General features: G+C 42.6%; 1 protein-coding gene across 50 annotated transcripts in view; it reads left to right on the forward strand.

Annotated features, from left to right (window-relative positions):
• Positions 1-21917, forward strand: part of LOC138288307 (mucin-19) — a 1675551-nt gene that overhangs the window by 2012 nt on the left and 1651622 nt on the right. For all 50 annotated transcript variants that reach the window (XM_069229764.1, XM_069229784.1, XM_069229763.1 and 47 more), the window contains exon 2: positions 15666-15683. In XM_069229764.1, the coding sequence (XP_069085865.1) occupies positions 15666-15683 (18 nt within the window). The remainder of the gene's footprint in view (positions 1-15665; positions 15684-21917) is intronic.

The following is a 21917-nucleotide window of genomic DNA, read 5'->3' on the forward strand; positions in this document are numbered from 1 at the left end:
GCAAAAGAGGCATAAGGGGAAATGGGAAGGAATGCACATTGGTAGGGTACTAAATGAGAGAAAACACATTATTCTGCGAAATAATAACTAACATTTTTAAATGATGTCCAAACAGAGAGAGGGAGTGGGTGTGTGCGTTTTTGTCTGTTTGTGTACACATTTTTGGTGAAATCCCAAAGTCACCTCACCATACTGGACTGAAAGCACCTACACCCAACTATTTATCACAAAATACATTTATTAGCAGGGTGTAACACCCCAACCCCCCCCCCCCAGTAATCCCCCCTGCCACAACCCACATCCCCCCTCCCATCCCTCCGTACCCCTCAATCCCCTGCTCCTTCCTCCCCCTGCCCCCCCCCCCCCCCGCCATCAGCTACGTTCCAATCCTGGTGAGTCCACGTCCTAATTTGATCCTTAGAAAGTAGATCATTCAACCACCAATAATTTGGACTTTAGTAGCAATCATTCAGGGTCTTCAAAAAATACAACTTTGGGATTTTGGGATAGCAAGGGCTAAATAAATATAGGACATTATTACGGTTAGAGAACTGTATGCTGGAAACTTTATGATTCACTTTACAACAAAACATATGGGAACTGTCTCATTCTGCGGAGACAGTGAGTGGAATCCCTTTTTCTAATTCCTGCACGTTATTACCTTGCCTTCATAATAGGGAATAGGGAAGTGATATACCGAAGATATCCAACCTGCCCCTAAGACCTTAAAGGACACAGGCCCGTATTTATACTTTTTGAGCGCCGCATTTGCGTCGTTTTTTGACGCAAAATCGGTGCAAACTTACAAAATACAATTGTAATTTGAAAGTTTGCGCCGATTTTGCGTCAAAAACGACGCAGTTGCGGCGCTAAAAAAGTATAAATATGGGCCACAGTCTCTTGTTTATAAGGAGAGCTATCAGAGCCGAAGATGATTTAGTGATTCATAGGCCTCAGGGGACCATCTTGAATGGTCTCTGCTATCTCATTTACAAGCAGACAGTTGGGAATATCCAAGAGGTGGTCAGGTGAGCCAATGCACCACTATTGGCCATGCTTAGCTTCTTTGTCAATGCAAAAGGTATCGCTCAGTAGGGAGTGTGTTGCATAGTTAGACCGCAACCTCAAAGATATGGAAACATGCATTCAGCTGAGAAGGGCGAAAGCCAACCAAAAACAAAGTACCTAGAACATTAAGAACTATTACTCCTTTACTTGTAAAAATCAATAAAGGTCACTATTTACTTTATAAGTAGAAGAAGGGATGCTATGCCTATATTCTGCACTCTACAAAGAGAGCTAAAATGTATAGGAGCTGTGTTCCTACAGCCTCTCTCTACCATTCCACCTACGAAGTTTCTGATCGATATGCGTGAAAAACACACACTCACAAAACAAAATGCATAGCATGTTAAGCTCCTAAAGAGCTGTTTGAGAAGGATGTGTATTGGTCATTTGGCATCAACATATATTTGTAGAATACTTTCCTTGGAACATCAATAAAGACACAGTGACAGGGTAATGTTGGAGAGAGCAGCATTTGTGCCTGGTTGTTTGATGGTAATGGATCCCATCACTTGAGAACACAAATATAAAACAAAGTGGGGAATTATGGAGTATAGAAACTTTCCATGGAAACTGACTTCTCTTGTAGTTGTGATGACGTCACATTTCCAAATTTGACTAACGTGGCCTATCTTTACCCTAAAGTAATGTAGATAGGCCGCGAATTCGATTTTTCCTTGCTAAACAAACCGTGTTAAAGGTTTTGAATTCGAAAATAAGGGAGGACTAAGCAATAAAAATGTTTTAAACAGAGATAAAGTACTGCGATATTGGGGAGTAAATGGATCCAAAACTATATCTGCTAGTAAGAAACGTGGATTGGCTAGAGAGAATATTAATTGAAAAAATATATTGACATTGAAACCGTGACAGTAGATCGACCATAAATTGATTGACACTTGTGTAGTGATATGAACAGATTTTAAATAAAATGTACCTCCTAGTGATGGAAGCTGAGTTAAAAGAGAGACGAATTCTGCCGGTTTAATTTGGTTGCATTGCAATTATTGTTTCAAACGTACCATAGTAGAAATCAGACAGTGTCAGAATATATTGATTGATTGCACTAATACTTTCACCGGAGTAGTCTAGTTACCAGGAAAGCAGAACAGAAACACGACACTCCTTATTGGCAAGCCGAGGATGCCAGAACTAATAACGTAATTCAGAAAGAAAGAACTACAAATCACCTCTTTGACAAAACAGGCTACAACTTCACAAACATCTTTAGTTTAGTAATAAAATAGTAACGTTAGGACGTACTCATGAACGGCTATTGCTACTGGTCCAAAGCATAGACAGTCTGAAACCCACTCCCAATAACATTCGGCTTTTTGAATCATCACGTGAACAGGTTGCTCGCAGATGCACAGAGGAACCCTAGGTGATCAGAAAAAACAAGTCGCTAAGCTTGATGCCCGTATAGTTGGATCTCCGGTGGGCATCATATTTCCATTTTAGAGTTTTTACATATCTGTGTATATACAGAGAGACCGTGGCGACATGGGTTACCCGCCTTCCTCTCTAGTTTTGCTCTAGTTCCCAATATTTCACGTATATCAGTTTTGTCACCCTAGTTGGTTGCATACAATAGTAACATGGACATTCTCTGGACAATAAAACTGAAGCCTATACAAATAGTCTTATCATTAGTCCTTCGGAGCCTAAGTATGCATATGTATACCTAGGGCGGTGATTAACTCATTTGAGATTATGTCATCCGTCTCCTATCTGTGACTAATACCCTCAAAGCTGGAAGTGTCTTGTTGTGTGCTTTATATAGTGACTGCACTTCAGGGGTACCTTTGAAGTAAATGGAATCCATGCATCCTTCAAATGATAAAATCTGTCAGAAATCCCTTGGAGCAAGGCCTGGAGTATGATCTCTCGGAAGAATGAACTCACGGACTCACACGCTTGGTTATAGCCGTCAAAAATATTTTTTTTGCCAAAGCACTTAAACATCGCAACTTTTCTTGAAAGAACCAAGTCTGGGCCAAAACCTAATTGGAAACAAATGTTATATTGAAAACCATTAAATAGTGCATGAACGTTTAGAAGATATGGCAAAACAACCATAAGGACAACCCCCGTGGTAGGATCGTTCGGAGCCCCATCAAGTCTGGCTGGTACACTGACACACTGGTACAGTGACACACAACATGGAAAAGGGAGCCCCAGTCTGGGATGCCATGTTGGCCCGGCGCATACTGTGGAAACCACTGCACCATTGTCTGCCTCATAGACCTCTTTGAAGCCTTTGACTGGGTAGACTATTCCCTTCTCGTGAAATATCTGCTTTAAGTGGAAACTACTAAAAAGAGATCAGGAACGCTAAACTAAATTCGTATTCACAATAATTTTTGAATATTTTGTTTTTGTTTTTCACAAGGGATAGGAATACATCCATCAGTAAAACACTAGAAGAAGATCCCATAACGTTGCAAACACGCAACCTCCCCCTTCTACACCCTGACTACATGCAGCACTAGCCCTTGACAACCATTTTACATCACTGTACAGTATTTCCAGATTAGCAAAAAATAAACACAGCTGGTTTAAGAGTGGTCAGGGTGCTGATGTTCCATTGGCCCCTCCTTCCTAAGTGCTCTAAGTGTGCCAGGATATTTCAGATTACTCGCATCCACTTATAGATTGTCCATCAGGGGAAGTCATGTTCACTGGGGACCTTGAGATCATCATTATTGGTGGGGACCTTGAGATCATCATTATCGGTGGGGACCTAGAGGCCGCCAATATTTTTTAAAGTTACGAATATATCAAGAGCCATCTTCACTGTCATTAGAGTCTTACAAAGATCCCAATGTTGAACCTCTTTAGAATCACTGGTACACTGACATACAACATGGAAAAGGAAGCCCCAGTCTGGGATGCTATATTTGCCCAGCCCATATTGTGGAAACCACTGCACTGTAATGAGTTGGCTGACTTCTTTCATAATAACAACACTAATATTATAGAAGCCATACGTAATAAAGATGACTCATATCTGTTATATAGTGAAAGTTAATTTAAAAAAGTCTGAAACGAACTTCTCCCAGTTCGCCATTCTGGATATGAATACATTTCTATCTCTGAATTCAGTAAGCAAAGCAAATGGTTCACCAGGACACCCTGTAATTTACCTCCAAAACTGGAAGAAGAGTCCCATACCAATCTAGAAAAATAGACAAACTTTTAATAAATAGAATGGCACCAAAACATATTAAATCTAGTCAGTAGAACTGAAGTTATGAATTTTTAATCTTTTTAGAGAAAATTTGCCCTTAGATGATCAAAGCACTAACTGCGGACGTCAAGTCAAGAGACACCAGATCAAAGTTAAAACTTATGGCTGAACACAATGGAGCGTGTTGTGGATACACAAAATGGAGTCAGCCTGGTCTTGGCTTACCTTCGGACTTAAAATAATTTCTGATAAAAAATATATGAGATGGTAAAGTTCAGCTGGGAAGGCAGCCTGCAGTGCCAAAGGAGGAGGTATAGTCGTCAGGAAGCTGCTAGATGAAGTTACGGGGCAGATTTCTACGTATAGACTTTGTCACTTTTGGAAGTCAAAAATCCCCAAGCGGGACAAAGCTTCAGGCTGTAGCTAATGAGGGCTCCATTAGGCAGGGTACCCTTCAGAAGAGGAGCTGCTGAACAGGATTTGCTGTTGTGGAGAAGAATGTAGCAGAAGGTACTGCAAAGTGAGATCAACCGATAATGCACCTTGGAAGGAATGGCAAGCATGCAGGTTCCAGTCTCCTGCTGGTTCTCCAGCCACGTCTTAGTGGAAAATATTCCAAGTCCCAATTTTCTGTTTTTTTGGCTGTTTGGGTACTTTTAGCACCATCTCCAGAGGTCCAGAACTGGTGCAAAACCACCTGAAAGGCTGGACTCACCTCAGGCAGGGTCTAGGTTAGCCTTTTATGTCCCTGAGCTCAGAACAGGGGATCAGCCAACTAGCCCTTGAACTGACTCTGGTGTTCCTGGGATCTAGCAGCAAGGAAAGCCTCAAGCAGCAGGCAGTTCTCTAAGGATGAGAGGCAGGTTTAAGCAGCAGGGCACTCCTAAGGGTAGCAGCTGGACAGTCCTTTGAGGCGCCAAGCAAGCCTCAAACAGAAGGGCAGTCATCTGAGGTATAAAGCAGACCTCAAGCAGCAGGGTATTCCTCTGAAGTATAAGGCAGTCCTTCTGGTGGACCTCTGCAGGTCCAGGAGTGACCTGATGAGTTGATCTGAGGGTAAAGTATTTATAGCTAGTACCAGTCATTGAAGTGGGAGAAACATATAGACGTCCCCCAGATCAAGTTCTAGAATTTATCTTCCTCCTTTGCCCAGGCTTCAGGAGGTCCTGGGTGACAGAGAACTGGTGTCAAGTTCTTCTTTGTGAGTGTTCTGGAAGCAACCCCTTTGAAATGTAAGTGGGGCAGGGAATAGCTCCGCACCTCTCATCCTGGCTGGATGGCCCATCCTGCCAACACCTAGTCCCCCTTTGTCTCACTCTCTGGGAAGAATACACAAATGCCAATTTCCATTATATTCACAGTCATGTGACCTAGGACAAGGCTGCAGGGACCAAATGGTTAGGACAAGAAAATGCCTACTTTCTAAAAGTGGCATTTTCAGAGTTGTGACTTAAATTAAATTCAATGAAATAGGATTTAAAAATACAATTCTTTTGAGACAAAACACTTATTAAATTTTATAAGGTACACCAATGTTATCCTATATGAGCAGTATGTCTCACATGAGTGAAAACTAAATTTAGGAGTATTTCACTACCAGATTATATAAAATTTAAAAGTATATTTCCAATATTTTAAATACAGTGCACCCTAACCCCTATGGCTGTTTAGGGCCTTACTTAGGGGTGCCTTCTTTGTGTTGAAAAGGGAGGTTTAGGCCTGGCAAAAGATTTATTTTTCCAGGTCGAATTGCCAGTTTTTAAACTGCATCCCAGCTGCAATGGCAGGCCTGATACATGTTTTAAAGGACTACTTAAGTGAATGACACTATAAGTGCAGCAGACCTGTTAGGAGCGTGCATTAATTTACAGGCGCTATGTTCAGGTTGTACCACTTCACTAGGAAGAATTAAGTACATTAAATGTGTCAATCAGGTGTAGGACACTTTTACTATCTTTTAAGGAGTGAGCAAAAGAACGTTAGCACTAGTTAGCAGTAGTAAAGAGCACAGAGTCTTATAGCCACCAAAATGGGTTCAGAAAATAGGAAGAGAGTAGGCAAAAAGTTTGAGGGTACACAAAAGGAGGGCCAGGTCCAACACAAGCTCCTCCAGCCAAAAGCCGGGATAGACTAATCCATACCTTGATAGGAAACCCTGCTTAGTCGATAGAACGTGAACAATGGCCCTCCAATTCGGTGGTCCTTGTCAATTCTATGCCGGTCGGTACTCATTTGGGTCCCTCTGTCACTAATCTCCTGAGCCATGGGGAGCCTTTCTCTTCACCTGTGGACCTCATGTGTTAAGCACCTAAAATTAACTTTTGCAAAAATGCAGCCTCGTAGGCGGACAGTACCACCATGGTGAACAAGGTTGAGATGTCCCATTCTGCTCCTTGTATCAGACTTCTGTCCCCAACTCGAAGGAAACTCTGCTCATAGGGACAACAACCAACAGAGACCATTGGCAGTGGTTGTTATCGAGAACCAGGCCACGTGTAATCCACTCCCAGGTGTAGGCTCCAAGTAGCAACCTGGAGTAGGCCTTCCAGCCTTGGGCTGGCAAGGAGGTCCCTAACTGCTCTTGGAGGTCCCCTGACCTCAGAGGTCTCTCAGATTGGAGGGAACAGCTTCTGGTGATAGGAACCCTATTTCCACTCTCCCTCCAACCAGTTGAGGGATGGCATACTGAGACTAGCCTTACAGTCCAGGGTCTGTACTCTGAGGCTGACCAGGTGCCTGGATGGCCAGAACTTCCATACGGGAGCTTTTCTGCCCCGTGTTCCTCTGTCTTGGCCTCTGCACCCTCCGTTTGGAAGTGGTACCACGAGAAAATAGAGTTCTCAGGGCCCCTGAGTGGATAACCCTCCCAGTCCTTGTAACACAGATGGCAATTCACTTCCCAGCATGCAGCCAATGGGCATCTGGGGACTGACAATGACCCTCCTCCGGGTCACCTCGCCACCCAATTACAGAGATACCAGAACCTTAAGGTGGAAAAATTAATTTCCCTGGATCTGAGTTACCCTACACACATGTCCAGTGTCCTGCTCTAGGGAAACCAGCCTTTCCACTACTATGATTTGGCTGCCCCAGTGTTTCTCAGAGCAGTGGCAGGGATCCCATTCACTGTGACTGGGTGGGAATGGTGACTCCCTCCCTCAGGGATCACAAGTCTACCCTCTGAGCCTACCTCCCAGCTAAAGGAGACAAGGGCATGTTTTTCCACCTGCCCCTAAGAACTACTTCTCTCTAAAGCCACATGGGCCACCCCATTAGAAATCCCAGAAGTCTGTGTTTTCTTTGGACAGACAGAATCCCCCTTCTTATGTCTAATTTGGAACAATCAAAACACCAGGAGTGGAAATAGGGCGCCCTGGAGCACCAGCCACCAGAACCTCTTTCTGCTGGGACATGAGAACCCTTCTCCCGTCTTATTTTGGAACTTGTCTGTGTAATCTTTGACCTCTCCACACTGTGCTGGGGGGAACCTGAACCATCCTTCTTGGGCTCACTCCTGCGTACCTTCTTGGATACTCTGGTGCTCATCCAGAGGTCCACCTCCAGGGCAAGCTCCCTAGGTGAAGTGAGCTTGCTGTCAATTAGGTGTCAGCTCAGCTCTGTAAAGCAAGTACTTAGCATGTGCTCTCTCAAAATCTGGTCATGCAGCTCATTGAAATCACTTACTTTACTGCCCATTACCCAACCACTCAATGTCTTGCTGGAGTAGTCTAAGACGTGAGTCTACCCAAGACTGCTTCGGCAAGTTCTGGCTGTCCCTGAACCTGATGCTGTATTTCTCAGGCGTAAGCCCAAATGTGGCGAGTAAAATAGTCTTCATGGGAGCATAAATCATCTGATCTACCATATCTAGTGTAGGTAGGATGTTCCTCTCCACTGTGGCATGTGTTTCCGCAGGCTTGCCCCTATCCTCCTCTGGACCTTGTGCATCCTTAGGCCTACCTCACACAGTGGAACCATTTGTCCGTATCATTTCCCACCACATGGCTAGGCACCAGGTCTTGGAGCATGCGGACCCTCACTTCTCCATTCAACACTGAATTGCTGCCACCATTGTTGCTGGACTCTGAGACCGGCTCGGCCTTTAGGTGCAGCTCTTGTTTACCTACTTCATGAGCCAGCACAATTTTACTTTCCTCCAGGACCAATTTCTCTCCTCCAGGTCTCTCTCTCCAACTCTGCCCTTTTCTAATTTGGCTACCTGGATCCTGAACTCCCTTTCATCTTTCCTGTCACCGGCTCCTCCTGGGATAGGTTGTAGGCGGGCACACAGCTCCCTGCTCTGCCAGGGGGCTGCACTCTGGTGAAGAAGGTGTCCTCCTCCTCAGGTTGCTGCAGTTTAGGACCTGTGGCCAGGATCTCCTCCTCCTCGAAATCCACTTTCTCCTCCTCAGGACCATCCACTCTGAGGGCTAATTGGAGAGTCAACTTTGTGGCGGTCTTTCCCACACTCAGTCCCCTCTCCTTGCAAAACCTCTGTAGCTCTACCTTGCTGAGGTTGCTGATGTTATCCATATTGATCAGCTCCATCTCCATTGTAACCAAAATAGAGGAGAGGCAATTTAAACTTAGAAAAAATAAAAATATGATCAAGATCAAGAATTAAGGAGAATTTGAGAAAAAGCAAAAAAGGCCAATTAAGAAGAATTAAAAAAAAATCTAATTTAACGTCAGATTATTTTGGGGATTTAGTGTTATGCAAAATCACTGAGTGGCATTGCACAAATACAAGTACTGAATACCACTGTTGCCACCAATCTAGAGAATTGGGTATTTGGTTGAGCCGGGTGGCGAGCCTCCTCAAGAAACAACCACTATCCCTGACAGCCACAAAAAGACACTAAATTAATCTGTGCTTAGCCTCTGGTGGCTTGGCACCAAAGCAGTTAGGTTTAAATTAGAGACAATGGTGGTCATTATGGCTTTGGCTGTCATCCTTGAAGACTGCCAAAGCCACGGGTGCTAGAAGACCACCAGTGCTGGCGGTCTTCCGCTGCCACATATTACGGATACTGCTGTATTTCTGCCACACTTTAGGCAGAAATCCAGCAGTAGTCGTGCTGGCGGGCATAGGCGCTGTGGTGGTTCCACCACCGGCCCCGCCCCACCAGAAGGACACATCCCGCCGTATTATGTGCAATTATACGGCATGGTGGTGTCCTGATGGCGGGGCGCTGCCGAAGGTGGAAGCGCCCATTCCCTGCCAGATTACTTCCTCTCCGGACCAGGTAAGTTGATCGTCTGACAGGGGAGGGGGGGTGACAAGGTGGGCTTAGTTGCGTGTGCGTTGTCTGCGTGTGTGCATGAATGTATGAATACGTGGTTGTATGCATGTCGGAATGTAGAAGTGAGTGCGTGTATGCATGTAAGTGTGTATGCGTATGTGTATGCGAGTGTAAGTGTTGTGGTGCATGCATGTTTGTCTGCGTGTGTGTATGTGCGTTTGGATGGGTGTGAGTATGTGTGTTTGGATGGGTGTGAGTATGTGTGTTTGGATGGGTGTGAGTATGCATGTTTGGATGGGTGTGAGAATGCGTGTTTTTCTGCGTGTGTGTATGCGTGTTTAGATGAGTGTGAGCCTGTGTGGTTGAATGAGTGTTTGAGTGCTGAGGTGAATGCAAGTATGGATGCATGTGAATGAATGCATGTAAGTGTAGGTGAATGAGTGTATGTGTGGTGAGTGTGGGTGTCTGTGTGCATCTATGCGGGTAGGGGGGTGCTGTACCTGGAGGGGGGAGAGGGGTGCTGTACATAGAGGAGGGTGAGGGGTTTAGTGCTTGCTGGGGGGGAGTCATTTACCGATGATAGGGAAGAAATATTCTGTCACTGGTAGCCTTTCTGCCAGGGTTTTCGTGGCGGTAGCCATGGTGGAAAGGCGGCTCCTAATACCGCAGGCGGTTTTCTGTGGACCACCGGTCCAGCGGCTCTGACCACCCTGGCGGTATGAGTGGAGATGTGGCCTCTGCCATCCCGCCACACTCATAATGTGGCGGTCCTCACCACCAGCCTGTTGATGGTGAAACCATCACCTGTGCCCTTGCGGTCAGGAGACCGCCAGGGTATTAATGACCACCAATGTCTTAAGTATTTATGCAGTGCTCAAACTGTAATAAAGTGAAAACACAACACAATAAAAATTCCACATTAATTTGGAAAAATAGGGAAAATGTTAACAAGTAAAATTACTCCAAAGTGAAACAGATCTAGTCAGTAACACCAGAGTAATTACTTTTTCAACTTTATAGTGAAAACTAGCACATAAAAGATAAAAGCTCCAACTGCAGCCACTTAGACACGCAAGACTAGATCAAAGTCAAACTTATGCCTAACCACAATGAAGTACAGTTCGGTTACACAAAATGGATTAAGTCCAGTCTCGGACTGCCTTTGGACTCAGAAGGCTTTTTGAAGAAACATATCTCAGAATGTGAAGTTCTGCGGGGGAAGACAGCCGGCGGTGTCCAAGGCGGAGGTGTCCATAAGCCGCTGGATGAAGTTGCTGTGGAAAATTCTAGTTCAGACTTTGCCACTTTTTTGGAAGTCATAAATCTAAATCTCCAGAGGGATTAAAGTTGCAGGCTGTAGCCCACTAGGGCTCCATGAGGCTGGATAATGACAGAAGGGGAACCGCTGAACAGGAATTGCTGTTGTGGAGGAAAACATAGCAGGAGGTACCACAAAGTCAATCATCCTGTTATGCACCTTGAATGGATCGGTAAACAGGTAGGTTCCGGTCTCCTGCTGGTTCTCAGGCCACGTTTTGGAGGACAATTTTCCAATCAATCAATCAAGGATTTGTAAAGCGTGGCTAATCGCCCATAGGGTCTCAAGGTACAAAGCAGGCCTCAAGCAGCAGGGCAGTACTCTGAAGTACAAGGCAGTACTTCGAGATCCTCTGCAGGTTCAGGAGTGGACTGAAACTGAAAAGTTGTTCTGAGGGACCAATATTTATACCTGTTCCAGCCCTGTACATGGCAGAAACGTTTAGACTTCACCCCACATCTGGTTCTGGAATTGTCTTTCCTTCTCTGCCCAGGCTCAAAGATGTCTAGAGTGACAAAGAACTGGGATCAAGTTCTTTGTGAGTGTGCTGGAGGCAGCCCTTTGAAATGGAAGTTGGGCAGGAAACAGCTCTACCCCCTCTCGTCCTGAGTGGATGACCATCCTGTCAACACCTACTTCCCCTTTATCTCACTGTCTGAGAGGAATACACCAAGGATAGCTGCTTCTCCTTTTGTGAATCTGAATTTACCATTAAAGAGGATTTTAAATTACAATTCTTTTGCAATCACATGACATTTCTACCTGTTCCCCCTCAAGCATTAGCAATTATTAAATGTAATAAGGCAATCCAATGTTATCCTACAGGAAAGGTAGACCTCAGAGTAATGAAAAACAAATTTAGCGGGGTTTTGCTACCAGGACTTATAAAACCTAAAAGTAAATGTCCAACTTTATAAAGGCTATGCACCATGCAATATGGGCTGCTTACAGCCTACCTTAGGGGTGACTTAAATGTATTAAAAAAGGAGGTTTAGGCCTGGCAAAAAGGTTTATTTTGCCAGGTCAAATTGGCAGTTTAACACTGTATGCAGGCTGCAATGGCAGATCTGAGACATGTTTTAAAGGACCACTTAAGTGGGTGGCACAATACCTGCAGCAGGCCTGCTAGTAACATTGAATGTTCAGGCCCTGTGTATAGGTTGCACCTCTTTACTATGGACTTATAAGTAAATTAAATGTGCCAATAAAGTGTAGCCTGGTTGTAACATGTTTTAAGTAGAGCGCACATGCACTTTGGCAATGGTTAGCAGTGGTAAAATGCACAGAGTCCTAAAGCCACCTAAATTAATTCAGAAAACAGGCAGAGAGTAGGCAAAAAGCTTAGAGGTGGCCCGGCAGTAAGGGCCAGGCCCAGCACTATCTTTCTTAAACTCCCTCTATATCTGATTAAGAAAATACAGTTGACCCAGGACTATGCTGTTAGAATTCTATTTGGGTTTGAAGCCAGAGCACATTACTTCTTCTCTGCCAACAGCTCACTGGATACCTGGGAAAGAGAGAATTTTGTTTAAATCAATGCAATTAGTCTGGCTCACACAACACTCTAAACCACACATGGCTCAACCTTTTCTTTTCTAGATTTCAATGACAAATCCCTAGATGCCTAAAAATAAGTCTGCAACTACATATTTCTAAAAGTACAGAGGTTGTGTTGCAAAACTGTTGGCATCAAAGTGTTTTAAAGTGGTGGATGCTAGACATTGGATTGTCCTTCAATTTGCATTACGTTTTGAACAAAACTTCTTGAAATTTTTAAAAAATGTTGAAAACTTGGCTCCTCCCTAAGGTCCGTATACTTTTTTTGCACCGCATTTGCGTCATTACTGGATGCAAAAGTGGCGCAAACTAACAAAATATAATTGTATTTTGTAAGTTTGCACCGCTTTTGCCTAAAAAAATGACGCAAATGTGGCACAGAAAAGGTATAAATATGGGCCTAAGTCTTAATTAGAGATGGTAATTTTTCCACGGAAATGCTTTCCTTTTGTATTATTCACTATGAAGCTGGTCTTTTTAGCAGCAAGAAACCCTATTTTGGGTGTTTGTTGTGCTTTAAAAATTCCTAATAAATAAAAAAATTAATATTAACTGGCGTATTGGATCCCCATCAAACTGAATGCATCTGTGGTTGGATTGTCCCTTGCCTATTCAGAATCAGACAAGGATCAGTTTTATTTTGAATCCCGTTCAAAGCATATGTTGGAAACTTATTTTTGCTGATATAACAATGGTTTAAGCATTACGTATAAACTTTGATGCATAGGACACTCAGCTGTGCCTCAAACTCTTCAGCCATAAGGTAATGAAACAGAGATGTCAATTGATTAAATAAAGTAGCAGCTCTAAAACAGAAGCACTGACCCCTCGTGCTAAACGTCCACCACAAAAGATACTGCGATGACCCACCCTATTATTGGGAATTACTACTGTCACTTCCACAAACATGGGACTTTAGGGCTATATCTTTGATAAAGCCCTCATCAATCAGAATGACAGTGTATGCAACTTGCAGCTCATAACAGTGAAGACATTCTATACATCAGTTACTTGAAACCAGTGCCCATGGATGTTTAGATGCCTTCAGTTCATTCATTATATCTTAGCACCATTTTGTATCTGAAATTTGCCTCAAGGTTACAGAAACATCAGACTCTTTCGATTAAAAAAAATATTAAATGTAAATTCCCCCTCCCGCTCTAAACCATTCCAGTAGCTAGCAGGGCAAGTCAGGATCATAGTTAGTGGAAAGCACTTTTCATACAGATGTACTTAAGGAAAATCCCATTGCCCTCTTCAATTAAATACCAAGCCATGTTTCCAAACCCAAAACTAATGTCTAACTGATGGATGCTAGAGCCCGAAACAACTGCATCTCCTCTGAAGGTATCGAACAGTTCTAGGCTTTCAGGTTATCTGCTCTTCTCACTAAAGCCTTCTACAAATGTTCCCCAGTTCAGAAAATCCAAAACGAGACATTCAACTTTCTCTGCAAATTTCTGTTTAACATTTGGAGCTAGACTATTCATTTCCTAGTTGACATCCAAATGGTGTAAACTGTATACAAATGATTATTCCTATATGTTTTATGCTGCTTAGGAGAAAGTCAAACTAGCCAATAAAGTGGAATATTACCAAAACTTAGAGTTAACAATGGTCGTCAGAAGGGAAGACCCAATCTAAGGAAATGGTTTTCTTCATATGACAAATTCTCCACAGAACTCTGTTTCAATAATATTAACAATGATGATCACGTGAAATACTGCAAGAAATTTTTTCTGCAAACTCAAAGCACATACATTTGTTTGCATGGGGTCTGCCCCAAAGTAGAAATATGTAAAGAGTGAATTAACTCCTCCCTGTTGTCAATCTCACTCCTATGAGATCTTAACACATATTGAATATAAAGCCTTTGAAACACATTGTGCTTTTGTAATCTTTTTGTTTTTCTGTTTCTCGTGTGTAATCTTGAAGGTTCTATCTGATTTTCTACTCTTCTCATTCTCTTAATTTTTCTACTTCTTCTTTTTCTAAGCTCTGTTGCTATCATATTTTTCAGTCAAATCTTACAATCACCATAATTAATGTAATTAGACACTCCGCCGCCCGCCAAGGTTTAACCGCCGAGCGCCAATGCGGTCACACTCCAGCTGGCCCCATTTTGACATTCCTGCTGGGCCGGCGGAGTTTCCGCCCGCCGGCCCAGCGGGGATGTCGGCCGGTCGTCCTAATGGAGCCGGCGGTGTTGCTGCCGTGCGACGGGTGCAGCTGCACCCGTCGTACTTTTCACTGTCTGCTGTGCAAAGCAGGGTGGGCTGTGCCTGGGGGCCCATGACTCCCCTTCCCGCCAGCCTTTCCATGGCGGTGTCTACCGCCATGGACAGGCTGGCGGAAAGGGGACTCGTAATCCCCTGGGCAGCGCTGCCCTGGAGGATTAAAGCAGCTGGGACAACCATGGCGGTAAACCGCCGGTCCCGGCGGTGCGACCGCGGCGCTTCCGCCGCTGTCATAATGAGGCAGATTGTACCGCCAGCCTGCTAGCGGTACAATCGCCAAAACAACCCTGGTGGTCTTTGAGCGCCAGGGTTGTAATGAGGCCCTATGTTGGGTGAGGGCAAGGTAGGGAATATGGGGTGTTTACAAACTCCATGCAAGACCAGTAGATGTTCAGGTGGGGGAACTGAAGTTATATGGAACAAGTTCACAGATCTGTACAGTCAGCTACATGAAAGGTGGGTACCAGGTCATCCGGATTTTGATGGACCACTGTCATTTAACTGCATTCACAGACTCCACAGTATAAGTGACTGTGCATGGTTTGGAATAGATCCCCATGTTTTGTATTGCAGCTGTATATGTTAAGTCAGCCTAACTAGGGATTAGATAGCACTGCTGAAATTTGACAAGGAACGTATGATTTCAGTAGAAATGCAAAATGATTGCTATACCAGGGATTTTTTCAAAAGATCTAGTCGAGGCCCATTTCCTGTGCCTTTACCACCTCAAAATCATCTTCCATAGTGTTGTCGCTGAATTTAGATATAGTTGGGAGAGAAAGTTAATTGGTCATCCAGGAGTTGGGCACGCATTCTCTGATTACTTGCAACTTCCCTTATTAAGACCCTTAATACTGAGGTCATTGTGTGAAAGCATATGAAGAATGACCTATCAGACAACAGACTCAGGTGTTAAGGATGGATATAGAAAGTCTCTGATGCTGAGCTATCTTTTAGGTTCACTGCATTAATAAAATGGTGTCAAAAAGAATATGCACATAAATGATACATTTGGTAAAATAAATGTTCCATTTTCTGTTTTTTCTTTCTTCTAGGTGATGCACATGGAAGTGGTATGTACATTTAGGCTCTATACTGTGTGTTCCCCATTTCCTGCTTATATCACCTCTGTGTTTAATGCTACTTCACATTTGTTAAATTATATCAGTAAATATACATGATGTCAAATGTAAGCACTTTTTGAAAATGCTATATTTGCAACCAAAATTAAAGCTGCAGAGGACAGGAACTATGTAATCATCATTTTCATTATCTGTAAGATCCTCATTTGCATACAGTTTGTATCAGTTCTGAACACCCATAAGAAAGCGATTTGAGTTTGTTAGACATATCTGTTGTACATATAAACACATACAGTAAACAAACCATATTTGGACTTTAAAGAAGATCAAGTTCAACTAAGACCATTGTATTATTTCAATAATAGTTAAGTGTCATGAACAGTATGTTTAACCCGGAGGGATTGATACAAGTCAATGTCCTGGAGACGGCCAGTACTGCACATTCTGATTCGGTCAGAATGATGTGAAGCACACTGTAAAATATCTCACTATGGATCAATGTATGAATTAGACGGGTCTTTCAATATTACTCACTTATAGCCGGTGTGATGCATATTTGGGTTCCATAGTTTCTCATTTACCAGCTATCAAACACGTGTGTTTTACAAGCCAAGAGGCTACCAAGATTGTTCTGACCCTGTGATAGCAGCGGCATCCTCTCATTCCTCTTCACTTGAGTGTTCTATCTAGTAGACTAAAGTCGCCTCCATTTTTTAAAAACTTTATTGCACGAGCAACTAAGATTTGTTTCACTGAGAATCAAAACAATTCCTTTTCAAGTAGGGATATCACAGATTGAAAGGACTGAAAACAAACTCCATGACGGTCCTAGGACCACCACGGGCAAGATGTGTTTAGAAGCTGCAGAGGGGGAATTTTATCTAGGACATTAAAGACATAAGATAGATCAAAAAGCACAAATCAAGAAATATTTGTCTGAAGCCACTGTGGTATCATTTAAGGTCTCATAAGGCATTAATGGTCTTGAGGAAGAGATTTTTTAGTCAGAGTACATTCAACAGAAAGATATCCAGGATGTGGTGGATGCACACAAGGAAATAACCAGAAGGAGCCTCGTCCATTCCTACTTCATGCTCCTTGCAACCCAAGAGAATTATTTTACTCAGCCACTACAAATACACCATGGAGTAGGGAAGGAATTAGTAGGACTTTCAGAGCCTATGAAGAGGGACAAAGATGGTACTCTGCCTATTACCATCTGTCAGCACCATCTGTTTCTTTCATTTTTCACAAGCTTGTTATGCGAAGGTTAAACAAACGCTTCTTGGGACGCTGCACGCATCCCTCACTTAAATAAAAGCAGCTATTATACCTGTCCTGTGGAATATTTCTTCAGTTAACAAATTTAGAGCAGCTACATGAATGTCCACTCGCACATGCAGAAGGCGCTACCTCTTCGATATTCAGGCTGGGAATTTGTCAGAATGTTTGGAAATCTTTATTGACTACAGACTCAACTACCTTTCTCAAACCACTGCTTTAGAGGAGGAGGCTCCTCTTTAAGGTGCTATGCACAAAAGGCAATGTCGTTTTATGCGTTGTGCCAGTACAGAAAGGATATGTGCACTTCTTTTTTGCATCTTGAGCACATATATTGACTCGAAATCCCTTTGAGTTAATGCATATTTTTTTTACAGCACAGCTCGTGGCAGACAACAGGCACTTGCTGCCCTATGTATCATAGCTCTGCTGTCAGGAAAACATGCATTTCCTCGGATATATTTCAAATTAATGTATGCACTCAAGACACCGAAAAGAAGTGCAGAGACTCCTAGTGAGCTGGTACAGCACAGAAAATAGAATCATGATATGGTCCTTGGAGATTTATAACTAAATACACATGCTGCAAACAGATAACATTACTTACCTGTAACAATCGGTTTGTTCTTATAGTGATGTAGGCTCACATTCGACCGTCCTACGTCCCCGGATTCATTTCAAAATGAAGAAGTGACTTCCACCTCCTCGTTCGTGGATAAGTGGAGACAAGATGTAGTCAGGTGGAGGTCACACATTTATTAAAAACACATCTCCTGTAGGTAACACCTGTGTCCATCGCACATCTCCTAGAGATAACACCAGCGTCCACCTGTTAACTTACCGGAAGCAACAGCCGTAACAGGCTGATGTGGTTGTATGACGGAACCAGGAATACCATTACCACAGATTGCCTTTAGTACGCAACAATCACACCGCAAATGCCTTACCCATGCATGACTTTACCACACATTATTTTACCGCGCATATACTTTTACTATGCCAATACAACGAAAATGTAAGTATTATTAGGGGAAGTATAAACCTTTTTTGGTTTTAAAAAAAATATATATATATACATACATATATATTATCCATTTATTATCTTATCAACCCCAACCCCTAAACTCAACCACCTCTAAAACCTAAAAAAATACTTTACCACCCAAATACCCATACCCACCCTAAAACCTATAAACACTCTTGCCACCCAAATAACCCTACCGACCCTAAAACCTAAAAATACCCTTGCCACCCAAATACCCTTACCTTCCCTAAAGCCTAAAAATACACTTGTCACCCAAATACCCTCACCCACCCCTAAACCCTCATTGAAAAGGAATGTGTGGTAAATGCATATGCATGGTAAAACAAATATGTGTTAAAGACGTGTGTGGTAAAGGCATTTGCATTGTAATTGTTGTGTTGTAAAGGTAGTGCATGGTAATGGCCCTGTGGTATTGCTGTTTCCCTGTTGATGTAGTCTTCTATCACACTTTAAGTCTTTAAGTAGGGGCCATCATCTTAATTCATATTACCATGCCAGTGATAGTGATTTCATTCCATTAGCTAGGGTTGTGGTACGATTATTTCAAAATTACACCATTAGGGCCATGGGAGGACTGGCACTTTGTAAGTAGAAATCAGTAGGAGATCTTTCCCGGAAAATGTATGATTTCGATTGGTCTATAGCGCAAATAGATGTTTCACTAATGCGCCTGTTTTTTAAAAGTGGCTTAACCTGCAACGGTTGAAGAATGTTGATTTTCCACAGCCTGGTGAGCAGAAATAATTATTTATTAAAGGCACAGAGGCTAAGATTATGCAAAACGACTTTATTGCTCGCTGACAGCAGCAACATTGAAAGGAGCATGGAACTAAAAAACATTCTAATTAACTATACATTTCAGCATCTCATGGCCATCTTCCTTCTTCAAAGCTGCGAACTTCAAACAGAGAAGAGCAGGATTTTGATTCCAAGCTTTCTAATTCCATCACTTCCTAGATCCAAATCTGACAACGGTCTAGTCTGAAAGAGAACACAATGTAATCCATCCAGGGAGGGTCCTTTAGAGGTGGGATATCTTAGTTTCTGTGTCTTTAATAAAATCCAGATTTTCTCCCCACCAGGCTGTGGAAAATCTACATTTTATGGCATGATACTGAGGTTAAGATTATGCAACTTTAAAGTGCAGACAATACACTATCAATTATATTCTCAACAGGTTTAAAATAGCAGTTTCTGAATATGCTTTCATTCGACCATTTTGCAGCTCGTAGAATATCCTGCAAACATCCCCAATACCAAAAGCCTTTGATGCTGATGCATCTCTAAGTGAGTGAACACCAAATCTAGATACATTCACTCCTACTTCTCTCATCACCTCCTTTACCAATCTTGCCAAAATTGGAGGTGAGGCTGCTTTATGAGGCCATCTATGCTGATAAGCTTTCACCGGGTGAAAAGGTGGGCCAAACATAAGAATGGCCCTAAGTAATGTTAAAGGCTTGGAGATCCCCTATCTCTGAAAATGGGAGCCGATGCATGTCACGGGATTCCCACATAAGGCTGTTATGAGGGCTTTTCTTCAAACTCAAGATTACACTGCAGGGACGCACCAACGCACACATGCCCATTCTGCTTTATGCTTCCACCTTCATGTGAAGCGGGCTGCCCAGACATTTCGCACGGGGTGCCCGGAAGTCTGGAGGCAAAGAAACCTCCCAAAGCTGCAATTAACAATGCAGTCAGTGAGAACGTGTCTCCCATGAAGAACCGGGAGTCAAAATGAAAGCGGCGGAATGCACCTCCCAGGAATGTAAACAGGTGTATGAGCAAGCGCCCAAGTTCAGCCAAACACGCGTGCAGATAGGGAAGACATAGCGGCCACCATACAGATGTATAAATAAGCAACAAAGCTCAACCAAACACAAGTTTAGACAGGAAAGACATATCAGCAAGCATCACAACAGATAAGGTACTTATCTTGTGAGCAGCAGGAACAAAAAAAGGAAGATGGCCCTATGATGCTGAAATTTATAGTTCATTAGAATGTTTTAAAGTTCCATGTTCCTTCAATTGTTGCTGCTATAAGCGGGAAATAAAGGAAGTTTTGCACAACGTTAGCCTCCATGTCATGCCATAAAATTACACATTTAGCCAAAGCTGTTTTCTAATTTCACTGGAAAAAACTTTGGCAAAGTATGGACAAGAGTCATTAACTAATATTTGTTTTCTTCACGTAAATCAGTATTTATTGATTTTATCAGATTACAAATATTAAGTATTGCAAACATTAACGAGAAACTTGAGAAACAAATCCTCCACATCTACAACATACTTAGAAAGTGCAGAGTCATGTTACAATAACATGTATATCAGCAAACCCCAAAGGAAGATAAAATGAAGGACTCTCTTTATTCCTACCCACAACAATGTATCTGGTCAAAGAAATAGATTGAAGGTGTGTTCATCTTCAGCCCCTTTCTGAATGGGCCATTACTGCCCAGCCCACATCTTCACTCCCTCTTCTCTAGTTTACCCTCGGTATTTATTGGAACAGCTGAAGAATATGATGCTTTGAAGGTGGAATATAGTGATATTTCTATATGGAGAGGTACGATACCAATGGGGACCATAGTTTAAATTCCGATCTCCCCTGTGTTGTTAAACTTGTGATAATTTCTCAAAAGCTAGGAGTTGCCACAAGCTCAGAAACCAGAAGGCTATGCTTAGGGGCTCTTTCTTTTTCAATAGTAAGATATTGCCATCTCTGCAGCCCCCTACTTCTACTAGAGGATGACTTTGCCTAGCCTTGGTACCAAAAGATCTTCTGTTTGGAGGAGACCCACTAGGAGCAACCCAGGTTTAGCAGGAACATCAACGCCCAGTACTCTCCTGATGTAACTGATGACCTCCTTCCAGAAGGTTTATAGGATTGAGTAAGCCCACCAAATTTTCATTGCATTGCCCTTTTTCCTTTTCACATCTCCAGCACCTATCTGTAGGAGTTGTGTATATGTGGTGTTGCTTCTTTGAAATCATGAACTAATGGTGCACAAGCTTATAACTGGATTCTCTGTGTGGGATACTTTTGTGTATTGTAAAAACATCCCTCCACATAGCTTAACATTCCTTCTTATGAATCTCTGTATTAAAAATACAGGCACATCTTGTTTGATAGCTCCAAGTAATCCATTTGGGAGAATTGTGATGATTATATAGATGCCTGTTACTAGACCCTTAGTGCCGCGATGTGCCCCTGCAATTTTTTCCTTTCAGTACAGCTCCCTGAAAGCCCCTGGCCTGATTAGAAATGGGAGACATAGAGACATGTTGAAGCTGTCACAACCTATCGTTTTCCCTGATTCCAAATTCCTTCTTACAGTCTTCAAAAGATTTTTTCCTGTCCCCGCTGAAAATGACTGATATTACTTGACAATGCTCCCATTTCTAAAGTGTATTGAATGATGGAGAAGTTGTTAACCTACCTACTTGGGATGTCCTTTCTAACAGTTGTAACATAGTCTTCATAGGAAGAGATAGGTATATGTTCCTGGGTCTCTGAGCGTTAAGCAGCAAGGGGAGATCCCACAAAGCTCTTTCAGCAACTGCTCTGTCCATTTGGATCCCTTTTTCTTTCTTCCTGTTTTCCTCTTCTCTCTGTCAAAATGTTGTTTTGCATAGGCCACCCCTTTCTCTTTTGTTTAGCCTCAGAGTAAAATAGTTATTCATTAGAGGGCGTTTTTTAGTGCAGGTACCATTAGATCACTGTCATTCAATTTTAGTATAATTGTTGCCGATTTATTTATGTTATTTACAAAAAAATGTTTTTGAGTCTTGTGTGCCACTCAGAATAGAACGTGTGTTTATGTATTTTATTCTTTGATATTTTGACACCTTAAAGAGTTACATATAATTTATGTGAATTATTTCAGTAATTATTG

Source organism: Pleurodeles waltl, chromosome 4_1 (assembly GCF_031143425.1).
Source record: "Pleurodeles waltl isolate 20211129_DDA chromosome 4_1, aPleWal1.hap1.20221129, whole genome shotgun sequence".
Taxonomy (NCBI): domain Eukaryota; kingdom Metazoa; phylum Chordata; class Amphibia; order Caudata; family Salamandridae; genus Pleurodeles; species Pleurodeles waltl.